The following is a 14,453-nucleotide window of genomic DNA, read 5'->3' on the forward strand; positions in this document are numbered from 1 at the left end:
ATGAAAACAACTCTATCTCATACCTAAAAAACTGGCAAAGATGACAACAGGTGTTTTTAATAATCTTTGCTAGAGAGGCAGCAAGAAGACTAGTATTTAGATGAGCTGCAGATATATCAAACCATTCTGTAAAGAAGTCTGGAACTATGTTTAACAAACATGATAAACTGACAAACCCTTCAACCTAGCACTGCTACCCACACATCCTAATGAGGCTGAGGGCAGCTAAATGGGAGAGTGCATGGAGCACCAGGCCTAGAGTCAGGGAAACTTATCTTCCTGAGTTCAAATCTGGCCTCAGACACTTCCTAGCTGTGTGACCCTGGGCAAGTCACTTAACCCTGAAGTAAATGGCAAATCACTCCAGTATCCTTGCCAAGAAAACCCCAAATGGGGTTATGAAAAGTCAGACACAACTGAAATGACTAAACCACAACAAGGAAATCAAAGACAGAGAGTAAGGTCTCATCTATAATATAAGATTTATAGCAACCCTTCTTGCAGTATCAAAGAACTAGAAATAAAATACTGTAGGTACTCATTGACTGGGAAATAGCTAAGGAAATCATAGCACGTAAGATATGCAATGGAATATTAACACATTGCTAGAACCAATAAATGTGAATTCTGAGAAACACACAAACAAGTGAACTGATGCAAAGTGAAGCAATGGGTTTTGAGGGAAATAGACACAATGAACAAAAAGACCACAAAAAAACTGAACAGCATGTAATTGTAATGACTAAATTTGGCCCCAAAGTTGAAAAAATATACTATCCTCACCTCATTGCAGCAGTGGGGAACTATGAGTTTGGAATATTGCTATGTACTGTTCGGTGTGCTTGATATGTGGGTTGGTTTTACTAAATTGTCTTTTTTTTTAATCTTCATTACATTGGGGAAGAATAGATTTTATAAATGAATAGGATGTGAAAACAAAAAGGTATCAATAAAACTAGAAGGTATAGTGTACAAACTATACCTTAATAATGTAGTTTATTGAGTTGTATTCTAGTAAAACAGCTTCTTACCTCCATCCAAATGAAGGAAGGCATTGAGGTATTCCTGACCAAAGACCAATTCTACCTATCACCTTCACCTTCACCTTCCCTTCTCATGAAACTGTTGTTTGTCCTTTTCCTTTGTTTTCAAAGAGGACAAATGACATCATGGGGTAATGTCTTGACTTGCTGGTTAATTGGATTTAAGTGAGGCAGAGTTGCACAAAGTCATCAGCCTCACTCTCTCTCCCAGAGTCAAAAGTCAAAATGACTGGTGATGAAGAGCTTGATAGCTAAAGATGATAGCTAGCATTTATATATGTAAAGCACTTTATAAATACTGTCATTTTATCTCTAGCTTCAAAGAACATTGAGATCTTTGAAGGCAGGTATCATTTCATTTTTGTCTGTCTCCCAGGCCCTAGCACATTGCTTGGCCCATAGTAGGCACTCAATAAATATTTGTTGATTAACTAAGTTATAAGGGATTCAAAAGAGGTTATAAAAAAAAAAATCCTGCCCTTGAGATGTTTCCAGTTTAGCTCCTGCCTAGGAGCCAAACAGATAGAACGTGGGGAAAACTTAAACCTAGTCCTGGCCTTCAGTTGAACTTGTATGAGTTGCGTAGCTAATTTCTGAAAAAAAAATGTTTTCTTTCATTTATGTGATTTTTAACAATTGCTGTCATAAAACTACATAATAGAAAGGTGGGCATGACTTAATTGACAGCATTGCTGGACTAGGAGAAAGGAAATCCTAAATTCTACTCTTGATTGCAGTTTTATATGGGGTTCTCTGTCAGTGAGAAAGTTGGAAGAGCCATTCCAACAATATTGAGAGGATTAACTGGGAATAAAAAGGGGCTTGCTCCAAGGTGCCGATTATTTTCTCTCTCTCTCTCTCTTTTTTTTTTTTTGGCTAGGCAATGGGGTTAAGTGACTTGCCCAGGGTCACACAGCTAGTAAGTGTTATGTGTCTGAGGCCAGATTTGAACTCAGGTCCTCCTGAATCCAGGGCTGGTACTCTATCCACTGTGCCATCTAGCTGCCCAGTGCCAATTATTTCCAAGAGACATGCATTAGAAGTCCAAGTCCTACTAACAAAGTCCAGAAAGAAGGGGAAGCAATGGTAAACATGGGAATACATGACCTGAATGCAATAAGAGACAGTTCTCTCTGTTGCTAAGGAAATTACAAATAGTTGTAATCTTATCACGCCACACTCTATTAAAGATGGAAAAATATTCACAGTGGGAAGCTTCTGCTATCCTCTCCAAATTCCTCTCCATTTACTCCAGTGGACCTTAACTGAATGTTCACTCACCTGACCAAAATCTTTGTTACTTTCCATTCAGCCTCTGTTGCTGATGGTAACCTTCCTATTTTGGAGGATTTTCACCCTCCTGCTAGCTCAAGGCTACCCGGACACCTTCTCTAACTATTTCCTTACAAACACTAAGACATATAAAAAGGTTCCTTGAGAGACAGGTGGTTTCAGACACCTAATAGGAGAATGTCAGGGTTGAAATCTTTTGGCATGTTCTAAATGAAGATTGCCCCCAATCCATATCCATTAACTTCCACTACGAAATTCCTATAAAGAGTATTTGCATTCACTTGCCTATCACTCCTAAAGCCCTTGCATTCTGGCTTCCGTTCCTACCACTATAATGATGGAGGTCACTAATGACCTCCTTACTATTAAATTTTAAAGGCCTTTTGTCCCATCCTTAACCTTTTTGCAGCATCTGACATGAAGGACCAGTCCTTCCTACTTTGACCAATCCTCTTTTGTGGGTTTTTCATCTTTCTTCTGTCCCTTAAAGGAGGGTCTCCCTCAAGGATCTTCTTCAGGCCCTCTTTGATCTATACCTTATCTTTTGGTGATCAGATTCACTCCTGCGGTTTCAATAACTACCTCTACATAGATGTCTCCCGAATCTCCATCCCCATCTCTAGCCTCTCTCCAGACCTCAGCCTCACATTTCTAGCTGCCTGCTGGATATCTCCCAGATAATCTGCATAAAGCTCTAATTCAGCATGGCCCCTATCCCAAACTTGCCCCTCCCTCTAGTTTCTTTCCTTATTTTTCTGCTACCCATCATATGGGTCCAGAATCTTTGACCCCTCACTCTTCTTTATTGAGCACACCCAATTAATTGACCATTCCTGTTATTTTTACTTCTGCAATATCTACATTTCCTTCCTTTCCATAACCACTGCAGTCAGCTTAGTTCAACCTTTCAACATTTCTCTTCCCACCTAAACTGTTACATAGCCTCCTAATTGGCCTTGCTGGCTTCAGTCTATCATTTCCCCAATTCAAGGTACCATTCTGAACACAAACATCACTCCTCTACTCAAAAACCTGAGGCTCTTTCTCATTACCTACCAAATAAGTATCAACTACTGAGCCTGGAATTCAAGACATTCCTAAACTTGGCCCCAACTTTCTTATCCAACCTTCTCTCACCCTACTCCCCTTCAAATATTCTATGTCACAGTCAGTCTGGAATACTGTTTTCCTCCTACCTTTCCAGTCTCATTCCATGCTACTTTTCTTTATACACTCTAGCCAAACTTATCTGCTAGCTGCTCCCCCATGTATTATATTCCATTTCCTGTTTCCTCGTCTTCAAACAAGAGGCCCCAAATGTCTGCATATACTTACTGCCTCTTGACTTCTGACTCTTGGAATCTCTAGCTTCATTTAACCACCTCCAGGTGCCACTTCTTACATAACACCTTTCTAATCCCCTCTCATTATTAGAATTTACTCTTTTTGAAATTATTTTGTATTATTTATGTATGTGAATGTTGTACTACTTCAACAGAATGCATGTCAAGTCAACAAGCATTTATTAAGCACCTACTATGTGCCACTGAGAATACGAAACACTGAGAATAAAAAGAACAAAAAATAGTGCTTTCCTTCAAGGGAGCTCATAGTCTAATGGGAGAGACAACATACAAACAATTATAAATAAACAGGGTCAACTGAAGATGATCTCAGAGGGAAGACACTAAGATTAAAAGAACTGGGAAAGGCTTCTTACAAACTTTATCTGGGACTTGAAGGAAGCCAAGAGGAGGAAAAGAGGAGGCAGCGAATTCTAGGCATGAGGAACAGCCAAGGAAAATTCCTAGAGCCAGAAGATGGAGTGTTGTGTATATGGAAAGAGGCCAGTGACATTGAATTAGATTTCACAGATGAGAGTAAAGTGTAAGAACTAGAAAGGCAGGAAGGAGCTAGGTTTTAAGGGGTTTTAAAAGCCAAACAGATGATCTTAACAGATGATAATAGAGGTAAGGAGGAGCCATTGGAGTTTATTGAATAGAGGGGAGCACATGGTCAGGCTTGCAATTAAGGAAGATCAAGTTGATAGATGAGTGAAAGGCTGACTTGAGTGGGAAGAGACTTGTAGCAGGTAGACCCACTAGCAGGCTATTGCAACAGTCCAGGCACAAGATGATTGAGGGCTTGCCTTGGGGGGTGGGAGTGCCAGAAGGATAAAGGGGTCACATACAAGATGTTACAAAGGTAGAAATGACAGGACTTAGCAACTGATTGAATATGGAGAATGAGAGACTGTGGGGAATTGAGGATAACATCTAGTTTTTGAGCCTGAGTGACTAAGAGGATGGTAGTCAAAAGAAATAGTGAAATTGGGAAAAAGGGAGAGTTTTGGAAATGTTGAGTTTAGTATGTCTACAGCATTCAGTTAGAAATGTCCAATAGGCATTAGAGATGCAAGTTTGGAAGTCAGGAGGTAGGTTAGGGCCAGACAAATAGATCTGAGACTTATCTTCATAGAGGTGTAAATGCATGGGAGCTGATGAGACTATCAAACTAAAGTAAGAGAGAAGGAGAAGAGGGCCCCAGACAGGGCCTTGGGGACACCCATGGTTAGGAGGTTAGAAGGGCAAAGACTATTTCCTAGAATTTAAAAAATGTCCTGCATAATTTAGATACTTCAGTGTGGAAATAGCAGCTTTGACCCACTCCCTGAGCAAGGAATAATGACTAACCATAGATGTGTTAGTGATTTGAGTAGGTCTTCCTCTCATCCTTTTTCTCTCACACACTATGGCCCTGGCAGGGCACAGTAAGAATGCAGTCGGTCCCTTCTAGATGGGGAGAAGTGGTGGTAAGCAGCTGGTTCCTCCTTTTCCTCTACCTTACCTTGATCTCAAGCTGGCAGTAAGAGAGGTTAAATTGCTCAGGGTGTACCATGGCAGGGAACACAAGGCCTTCCTGCTCAGCACCCAAATTTTCCACTGTCCAACCAAAAAGTTTAGCCTTACCCTAGAAAGTAAATGGTACTCAGCTTCCTCAATTATTATAGCTACATAGCTTAAAATTAATCATAACCTTTTCTCCCCTAAGGTATAACTTCAAGTCACAACAAGATCAAAAAGAGAAAACTGAGCCATATCTTCCATTATGAAAAAAAGAAAACACAAAAAACCAACAACAAACACCAGGCTTGTGTGTTGGGCAGACTGAACATAAATTATGCTCAGACTCACATGCTAGAAAAGGACTAAAGATAGACATGAAAGGCCAAAGCTAGAGATGACAGTGATAGGAACAGTCCAGAAGTTCCTTCCTTACTCTGTCCTGCTCCTAAACAGGTTCTATCAGAATAAATTCCAATCAATCAATCAACATTTATTAAGCGCCTACAATGTTCTAAGCACTGTGATAAGTGCCAGGCATACAAAAGAGGCAAAAGACAGTTCTTGACCTCAAGGAGTTTACAATCTAATAGGGAAGACAATATGCAATATATATATAATGTATATATAAATATATTATAAATTATATATCATGTATTGTAAATTATATTATATAAATTGTACATATATATAAATATATAAAAATATACACACAGAGCAAACTAAATACAAGATAGGAAATAACAGAGGAGAGGTACTGGAATTAAGAGAGGTTGGGTAAGGCTTTCTGTAGATGCCCTTCTCCCATGATCTGCCTTAAAATGAATAATGCTTTTTTCTATTGTTTCCCATTTAAATGGGGCAGCTAGATGGCACAGTAGGTACAGTGCTGGGCCTGGAGTCAGGAAACCCTGAGTTCAAGTTCAGCCTCAGATACTTACTAGCTGTGTGACCCTGGGCAAATCACTTAACCCTGTTTGCCTCAGTTTTCTCATCTGTAAAAATGAGCTGGAGAAGGAAATGGCAAACCATTTACTCTGTATCTTTGCCAGGAAAATACCAAATGGGGTCACAAAGAGTTGGACAGAACTGAAACAACTGAACGACAACAACTACCATGTGAAGTAGACATTGAACTCTTCTCCAAGTAGCTGCTTCAATAACTGAAAGACAAGTCTCAAAATCGCAGCTGGACCATCTCAGAGGCAGCAAGAGGGCATACACACACCAGTCTGAGGCAGGAGGGAAGTAGGAGTATGGAGACAAGCCAATGTGTAGGCTAGAGTTTCTTGGTAAAACCATTAAGAGGAAAGAGGATTAGTTCCCTGTTTTCTTGTATCCCATGGCAACTATTATAGAGAGAGACCTACTATATTTAAACATATAAAAAAAGCCATTGCGTTTTCAAAGAGAACATACAGAAGAGCTATAATACGTCATAACAGAAATACCAGCAGGACATTTTGGAACTTCCATTTATGATATGCTAATGTCCTTCATCAGTTAGGCTCATAACAAAACCAATGAGTATGGTAATGGTCCATTAATGCACCCCCTGGAGCGTCTTCCTGCTCACCTAATGGGAAATAGGTCTTGTTGAATTTCTCCAGCTTAGAGAAAGATTATAGTTTTTCCTCATATCTTATTTTTGTAAATTCTTCTTTAAGGCCCATTAAGTATATCTTATGCAATCTTAAAGTAAACTTGCTTTATATAGGGACTGGATCAAACAGATTTTTCTCCGGAACCTACAGTCTTATAACACTGATACCAGGAAAGATCCAAAAATTCAGAAATATATTTTAACCTTCCTAGTCTGATTATGTGAATTTATGTAGCATGCAAAGGAGAGAGAATATGAGAATGAAAGAGAAAACTTTACAGAACAAAGGCTCTGTTCAACAAAGGCAGTTTTACATGGCTTATGTGTACATATTAATACAAATATCTGGCTACTCAACATATGGTTATAGGTCCCCTTCAATTAGATGGATGGAGAGATTCTTGGGATGTGAGGATTGTATAAGCTTGGTTTAAAATTTATGATTAAATGAAGTTGATATCACAAATGGGTTTTCACATCAGGATTTTTCGCATCAGGATTAAATCCCATCCTGAAATTATCTGAGAAAAATATAAAATTGAAGAATACTATATCAGAATTGTGAATTACAACTAGATCTCAGATTAGTGTGACTAATGAATCCCCTAAAGTGGTCACATTAATCAAATTTTTACTGCATTTTTCCATTAGGTTGGAACCAATCACCATACTTTACATAATTATATATTCAAATTGTACAAATACGATGTGACCACTTCAGGAGATTGAATTCATTCTTCCTACTAATTGGGACACAGCTTTTACATGCTAAAGCAGTGCCTTCTCAGAACAAATGCATGCAAAGGTTATATGGCTTCCTTCCTTAATCAAACTTTAAACTTCATTATGGTATCTCACAGATCAGGATGTTTTCTCATAGTTTGCCTAAATGTTTTCTCACTCAGTTCCAGGCTCTACTTCTAATAACTCAGTATCAGACAGCCAGAGCTGCAAAGGACCCTCATTAGAAGCCATCTAATCCAACTCTCTCATTTTAGAGATGAGGGAACTGAGGCCAAGAGAGGTCAAGTGATTTGCCCAAGGTTAATAAGTCTCAGAGGTAAGATTTGATCCTTATATCCCCTCTAATACAAGAGCGAATGAACTCCTTCTATGATGACATACTGCAACCAAAGTCAGTCTGTTGCATAAAACTAAATAATTATTTTTTTGATATTTTATTTCTATATATACACACATACATGAATGTATATGTGTATATATAATTTTCAATTTCTCAAAAAAACAAATTTAAGAAAATTTCATTTATTCTCTAAAAACAGTTACGTCCAAACCTCTATTTACTCCTTTTATTCTCCCCTAAACTTCTTCCATGTGGTCTGTACAGTTACAGTAATGAAACTTCCCATGGTGGGTAAAGCATACTCAAGTACAAGCTCACAAGAATTATTTCCTCTACTCCATGACCTCCCTGCTCATTTCTTTGATGTATGTTTACATGAGGCAGCTGGTATATACACATTTAGAGTTTAAATATAATCTTGATCTTCCTGCTGGCCAATCATTCATTCATCATCACTTTGAACAGAGCCCAAAAAGGGACCTTTAGCCACTGACAATCTGCGTCATTGTGTCTCCTATAGAATGATTCTTTGTGTACTCTGATAGCTTTCAGATTCATCCTAGTTTAAGATTCATTATCCTGCAATTCACAGTGTATTCAAGATTAAGATGCAATCTTCATTATAGACTACTGCAGTATTTTTTAAAACTGTGGGTCATGACCCCATATGGGTCACAAAAAATTTGGCAACAGTAAAAGGTTTCTGAATAAGCAAGGAGTAAAAATTAATTAAAAATCAAACACTTAATGAATCCGAAGTGTTTCTAGCAGCGCTTGCCCATGTTACACTGCACAACTTCACTGCAGCCTTGGCTCTAAACACAAAGTATACTCGCACTTTGCACTGCGAATGCCATCATGCCATGCAATGCCAACGAACGCTGCTGAAAATCAAAAAGGGGGAAAATGGGGATCCTGAGTGAAAAAAGTTTAAGAAGCCCTGGACTAGACCAACTAATAACTAGCGAAAAGCAAGTCACTGATAGAGGAGATGGGATTGAAGAAAGGCAGAGCCCAAGAAAGAGCTATTAAAAACTGTTATCAAAGAAGTGAGATTTCAAAAACCTGCACACCATTCCTCTATTCCAAACTGGTAGTGATCACATCCTCATCTGGAGTTACTGAAAATTATTTGTACTTTTTTGGGGGGCCGGATTAGGCTCCCCAAAGTAATTTCATCAGTGTAAGGAAATAACAGTATAGAAACTCCTTCTACCAATGCTATAACCCATGTCTTAGGCTTAGAGGACTGGGAGGTTAAAGAACTTGCCCAAAATAGTACGTGTGAGAAGCCATTATACGCGGGTAGCTAAGGTGGCACCAGGAATCCTGTCTCATATATTTTCATGTGACCCTGGGCAAGTTACTTTACTTCTGTCTGCCTCAGTTTCCTAACCTGTAAAATGAGGATAATATTTTATACCTCCCAGGTTTGTGAGGATCAAGTGAGAGATATTTGTAAAGTGCTTTTACAAATCTTAAAAGCTATATAAATGTTAGCTATTATTATCATTATTATTAAGCAGGACTTTAACCCAGGTCCCTGACTCTAGGGCCAGTCCTCTATCCACCAAGTCATGTGCCCTTAATTTATATTATCAAAGTTTGAATTTGGATTTTAGATATTTATATGCACATCTTATATCTCCTCATAGACTGTAAGCTCCTTGAGGTTAGAAGCCATGTCTCATCTTCATACATTCCCTGGCACGTAGTATTGAGGATGGCACCGAATGCTGAATGATTCTCACTCCTCTCCTATCCCCTCTGTAATCAATTGTTTCCATTTGGATGACTACTTTTACTTCCTTATTGTCTCAAGTTGTACTTAAGATGTGTTTTCTTTCTCTTTAAAAATACTAAAGAAGTTATCCCCAAACCAATTATTATTTAGCCTTCTAGAATTTAAACACACTTTTAAAAAGACCCCTTACCCTATGTTCACTTAGTAAATTTGACTAGCACTGACAGTAGTCTAGGTCAAATGTCAACCACTCCTGAGTGCCCCAACCAGATTAAAATGTAACTGGGAAATGTTTAAGAAAATAAATACAAATACAACAGAGAGAATGTATTTTGTGATTTTCTACACCAGTATGGGGCAACAGGGATCCGTTCCTATTTGAGTTTGCCACCATTGGTTTAGGGCATCTTTAGCAATGAAAATACCTTCACCAAGAAGGGTGTATGGAAGAAATGCCAATGATTAGATGGTAAGAGTCTGAATGAGTCAGTGTTTTAATAAATATTTTTAAATAAATGTTTCTTTCTAGATTGCCTGGAAGGCAGGCTCACTGCTATGCAATTAGAAGTCAGAAAGCCCAAATAAAGAATAACAGCATAGAAAGAGGGAATATTGCCCTTGTCTATCCATACCTCTGATTCCTGTAGGGTACCACGATTTAAGCACACCATGTCAGGGCAAGTGATGGGAGATCCACATCCTTCTCGAATTGCCAGCTGTGTATATTGTGTCAGGCACTAGAAATGGACAGAAAAAAAATCAAGCCACTGAAATAACACATTCTAAGAGCACAGAAGCTGCTGAAGAGAACCATCATTACAATCATCTGTTTCCTTACTTGGCAGTTCTGGGGATCAAATCCTCAGAAAACAAGTGTGAATACTAGGAATGACAACTTTGGATAGAATGCATAGAAGAGCAATTAATTATACATAACTTCATCCTTAAGGTATTAAGTTTGTCCAAGGCCACTAGTAAAAACTTTACATGCTAACACAGGCTGCGTAAAGGAAGACCTCTCCTTCACTCTAATGGGAAAAAAGAGCAACAAAATTCTCTTCTGAACTTTAGTTAGGTGGCACAGTGAATAGAAAGCGTGGGGTTAGGAAGATATGAGTTCAAATACAGCCTCAGACACTTCCTAGCTGTGTGATCCTGGGCAAGTCTCATAACCTTGGTTTGCCTCAGTTTCCTCAATTATAAAAAATGGGGATAATAACAGCACCTACCTCCCAAGGTTGTTCTGAGGACCAACCGAATTAATAATTATAAAGTGCTTAGCACAGTGCTTGGCACATAGTGACTGTTATTATGAATGCTTATTCCACTTAAACATATTCCTAATTCAGCTGTTTATCCAACAGCCCTCTCCATACCTGGGTTGCCTAGAACCAGAACAAAGAACATTGCACTGCTCAGTGAAGGTTAGCCTTAAACAAAGGCAAAATTGGCAGTCACATAAGTATTGTGATTTGAGAAGCACTGAAAAGGGCACTTGAGGGGCAGATAGGTGGTGCAGTGGATAGAGCACTGGCCCTGAAGTCAAGAGTACCTGAGTTCAAATCCAGCCTCAGACCAAACACTTGACACTTACTAGCTGTGTGACCCGGGACAAGTCACTTAACCCCAACTGCCTAAAAAAAGTAAAACAAAAAACTTTAGGGAAAAAAAGGCACTTGGTCAAAAATCTCTCTTCCCATCCACTTGACATAGGTAGCTGAAATTTACTCTTGGAGGTTCAGTCCTTGAAACTGGAACACTGCCATCTCTTAAGTGTCCTTAATTTTATTCAAAGAACACTTATTAAGTGCCTATTACATGCAAATATCCCAGAGAAGATAACCCATGAATCTATAATCAATCATTAACACCTCAGATTAAATCAGTTTATAGAACTGCTTTCTTTCTTGACAGTTAACTGAAGATGTGAAAAAATTTTGATAGGAAAACTGTATGTATTGAGATAAAGGTAAGAGCAGCATGAGGAAGAGGTAGGGTAATTTTGAGGCATGGGACACTAGCTAAGACATGCCCAGGTAAGTTACCACACCGGGCAGCATGAGGCTACAGGTTGTCTGGGTGGAAGGGTACTATAACAGGGAAGGGAAAAGGAGTGTGGGAGGATGCCAGTCATGTTGCAATTTTACATAGGCTTAGCTTGGACCTCAGTAGTGTTGTTTAAATTGTAGAAGGGGAAACCTGATATTACAAAGACTACTAACTCCCCCCACCTTCCAACAAGTATCAAACAAGAAATTCAAGGAAGCAATTTAAGTAAAAAAAAAAAAGTCAGCATTCCAAAAGCAGTTGCCTACTTTTGACCAACAAGTGTCTAAAACAAATCCACCATTTGATTATTTTCCCAAACAAGTAATGAAGAACCTAAGTCTTCACTATTTCAGTGGATCTACAGATTCGATGAAGAAGCTAGGCGGCACAGTAGATAGGGTGCTAGGCCTGGAGTTAGGAAGACTAATCTTCCTGAGTTCAAATCTTGCCTCAGACACTTACTAGCTATCTGACCCTGGGCAAGTCACTTAACTCTGTTTGCCTCAGTTTCCTCATCTATAAAACGAGCTGGAGAAGCAAACCACTCCAGTATCTTTGCCAAGAAACCCCAAATGGGGTCACGAAGAGGCAAACGTGACTGAAAAAGACTGAAGAACCACAGATTTGATAAGCATGGCTATCTTCTCTGCCAGTACAGATCACAACGTAATCATGCCATCTCAGCCTCTATAATTCTTGTCCATCTTCTCCCATAAAGGATTTACCCAATATGAATACCAGCGCAGCCCCAGGATGGTCTACCTATTTTCTCTTTTCTTTCTCCAGAGCAATCCACCTCTTTATCTATTTAGCCAGAGGGCAGAACAAGGATGAATAGGTAGAAATTATAGGAAGGCAGATTTCATCTCAACATAATAATTTTTTTCTTTAACAAGACACTGGAAAGGTAGCAGGGTTCAGTGCTTCAGTATCAGGAACATTTAGGTTCATGAAATTGCTCCTCCGTTTCACATTGGCTTTGCAATGCAGGACAAATCACTAAATCTCTCAGAGCCCTAGGGAGATGGAATTCCCTCATAAACCACTCCCTGTACTCATGAAATGATTGATTGAGTACAGCAATAACAAAATATGTTCCAAAGTAAAATGGCTTTCCTGGTAGGCACTGAGATCCCAACCCCGAGAAGTCTTTAAGCTGGGGCCAAATAACTTTCTTGTTGGGGACAGTAGACTGTATGTGTGATATGGGAAAATCTGAGGTGACTTGCAACTGAAATTTTATTCTATTGCTCCATGGTAACAATCTAAAAATTAACATCTGCTTTTAAGCTCCTAAGAAAAGTCTAGGGGCAGCTAGGTGGCAAAGTGGATAGAGCACTGGCCCTGGAGTCAGGAGGACCAGAGTTCAAATCCAGCCTCAGACACATAACGCTTACTAGCTGTGTGACCCTGAGCAAGTCACTTAACCCCATTGCCTAGCAAAGAAAAAAGAAAAGAAAAGTATGAGTGGTAGTTGAGCTCCTTGATGGCAGAGACTGTTTTGTTTTCATATTTGGGTCCCCAGTACCTAGCACAGTATTTGGAATACAGTGAATATTTCATAAATGTTTGCTACCTTGCTAAATAAATGATACCCATTTCCCCCCCCCAATTCTAGTGTAAATCTTAGGTAATAATCCATAAACAGGACATCCTAGCTCTACTACATTCTGAGAAAAAGAAATGTATTTTCCTTGGGATTAGCCTAAAAATACCTCCAACCCCAGGAAAGCTTACTGTGGGAAGCTTTTTGTGAATAAACAGGCTATTTATGAGGGAAATTATATCCTGCTCTCACCATAGTATTAAGGCTATCTATATTATAAGCCATGCCATATATAGAAAGCTATCCCTTTGCATTTGCCAGATCAATCAAAATAAAGTGTCAGGTGGGTCCTACTCGCTTTCAGAGAAACATTAATGCCACCAGCTCTGATTTTGTTTAAGCAAGATAATCAAACCCTTGTCCAATTATGAACTAGTTATGCTGCCTTTCAACTGACTAAAATCAAATTCTCAAAACCTGTAGGCCCATTACTTTCTTTATTTTGATCAGTGAAGTCAGGCATTTGAGGACAGAACCAGAGACCCTGTCCTGGATGTTTTAACTCTGTTATCTCCCAGACTTTGGGTCAGGGGTGCTACTGTCATGATTGGTGGATGCTTTACCTGGCCACTTCAGGCTTCACTTTACTCCCTATGCCCCTTCCCTCACCCCAATCTTCAAATCAGGCCATTCTACTCCCCAGGGGCCCAACTCCCAGTAATTTTACTAGTTTTCCAAAAAAGGGGGAAGGCGGATCTTCAGGGATATACTCTGCTACGTGTGTTATCTGACCTTATTAGTAAGGCTTTCTGAGAAGGGTGAGAGCACTTATGGAACAACTTTTAAAAATTAAATAAAAGATTACAATGATGAAAAAAGTGGGCAGTATCTGGAGACCTCTATGGCTATAGAGTGAAATTCAGATTAAAAACAAGGTGAGGAAATTAAGCAAAACTAAGTAACTGAGAAGAAATCATCAAAAATAATAGAAGAGAGCTGGCCATAAGAACACGCAGCAAGCGTGACAAAGAATCTCTCTTTCAGCTAGTATAAAGCCCACGAGGGAGTTTTTCACTGATCTTCACAGAATGAAGGCAGCTAGGTGGCACAGTGTACAGACTGACAGGCCTGGAGTCAGGAAAACCTAAGTTCAAATCCAGCCTCAGACACTTCCTAGCTGTGTGACCGTGGACAAGTCACATAACCCTGTTTGCCTCCATTTCCTCATCTGTAAAATGAGTTGGAGAA

At 39.3% G+C, this 14,453-nt stretch overlaps 1 protein-coding gene across 1 annotated transcript in view; it reads right to left on the reverse strand.

The window, feature by feature from the left end:
* RNF144B (ring finger protein 144B) overlaps positions 1–14,453 on the reverse strand; it is a 92,758-nt gene that overhangs the window by 40,106 nt on the left and 38,199 nt on the right. The window contains exon 3 of the mRNA XM_020986827.2: positions 10,243–10,347. Coding sequence (XP_020842486.1) covers positions 10,243–10,347 — 105 coding nt within the window. The remainder of the gene's footprint in view (positions 1–10,242; positions 10,348–14,453) is intronic.

Source organism: Phascolarctos cinereus, unplaced genomic scaffold, assembly GCF_003287225.1.
Source record: "Phascolarctos cinereus isolate Bilbo 61053 unplaced genomic scaffold, phaCin_HiC Scaffold_4;HRSCAF=312, whole genome shotgun sequence".
Classification (NCBI taxonomy): Eukaryota; Metazoa; Chordata; class Mammalia; order Diprotodontia; family Phascolarctidae; genus Phascolarctos; species Phascolarctos cinereus.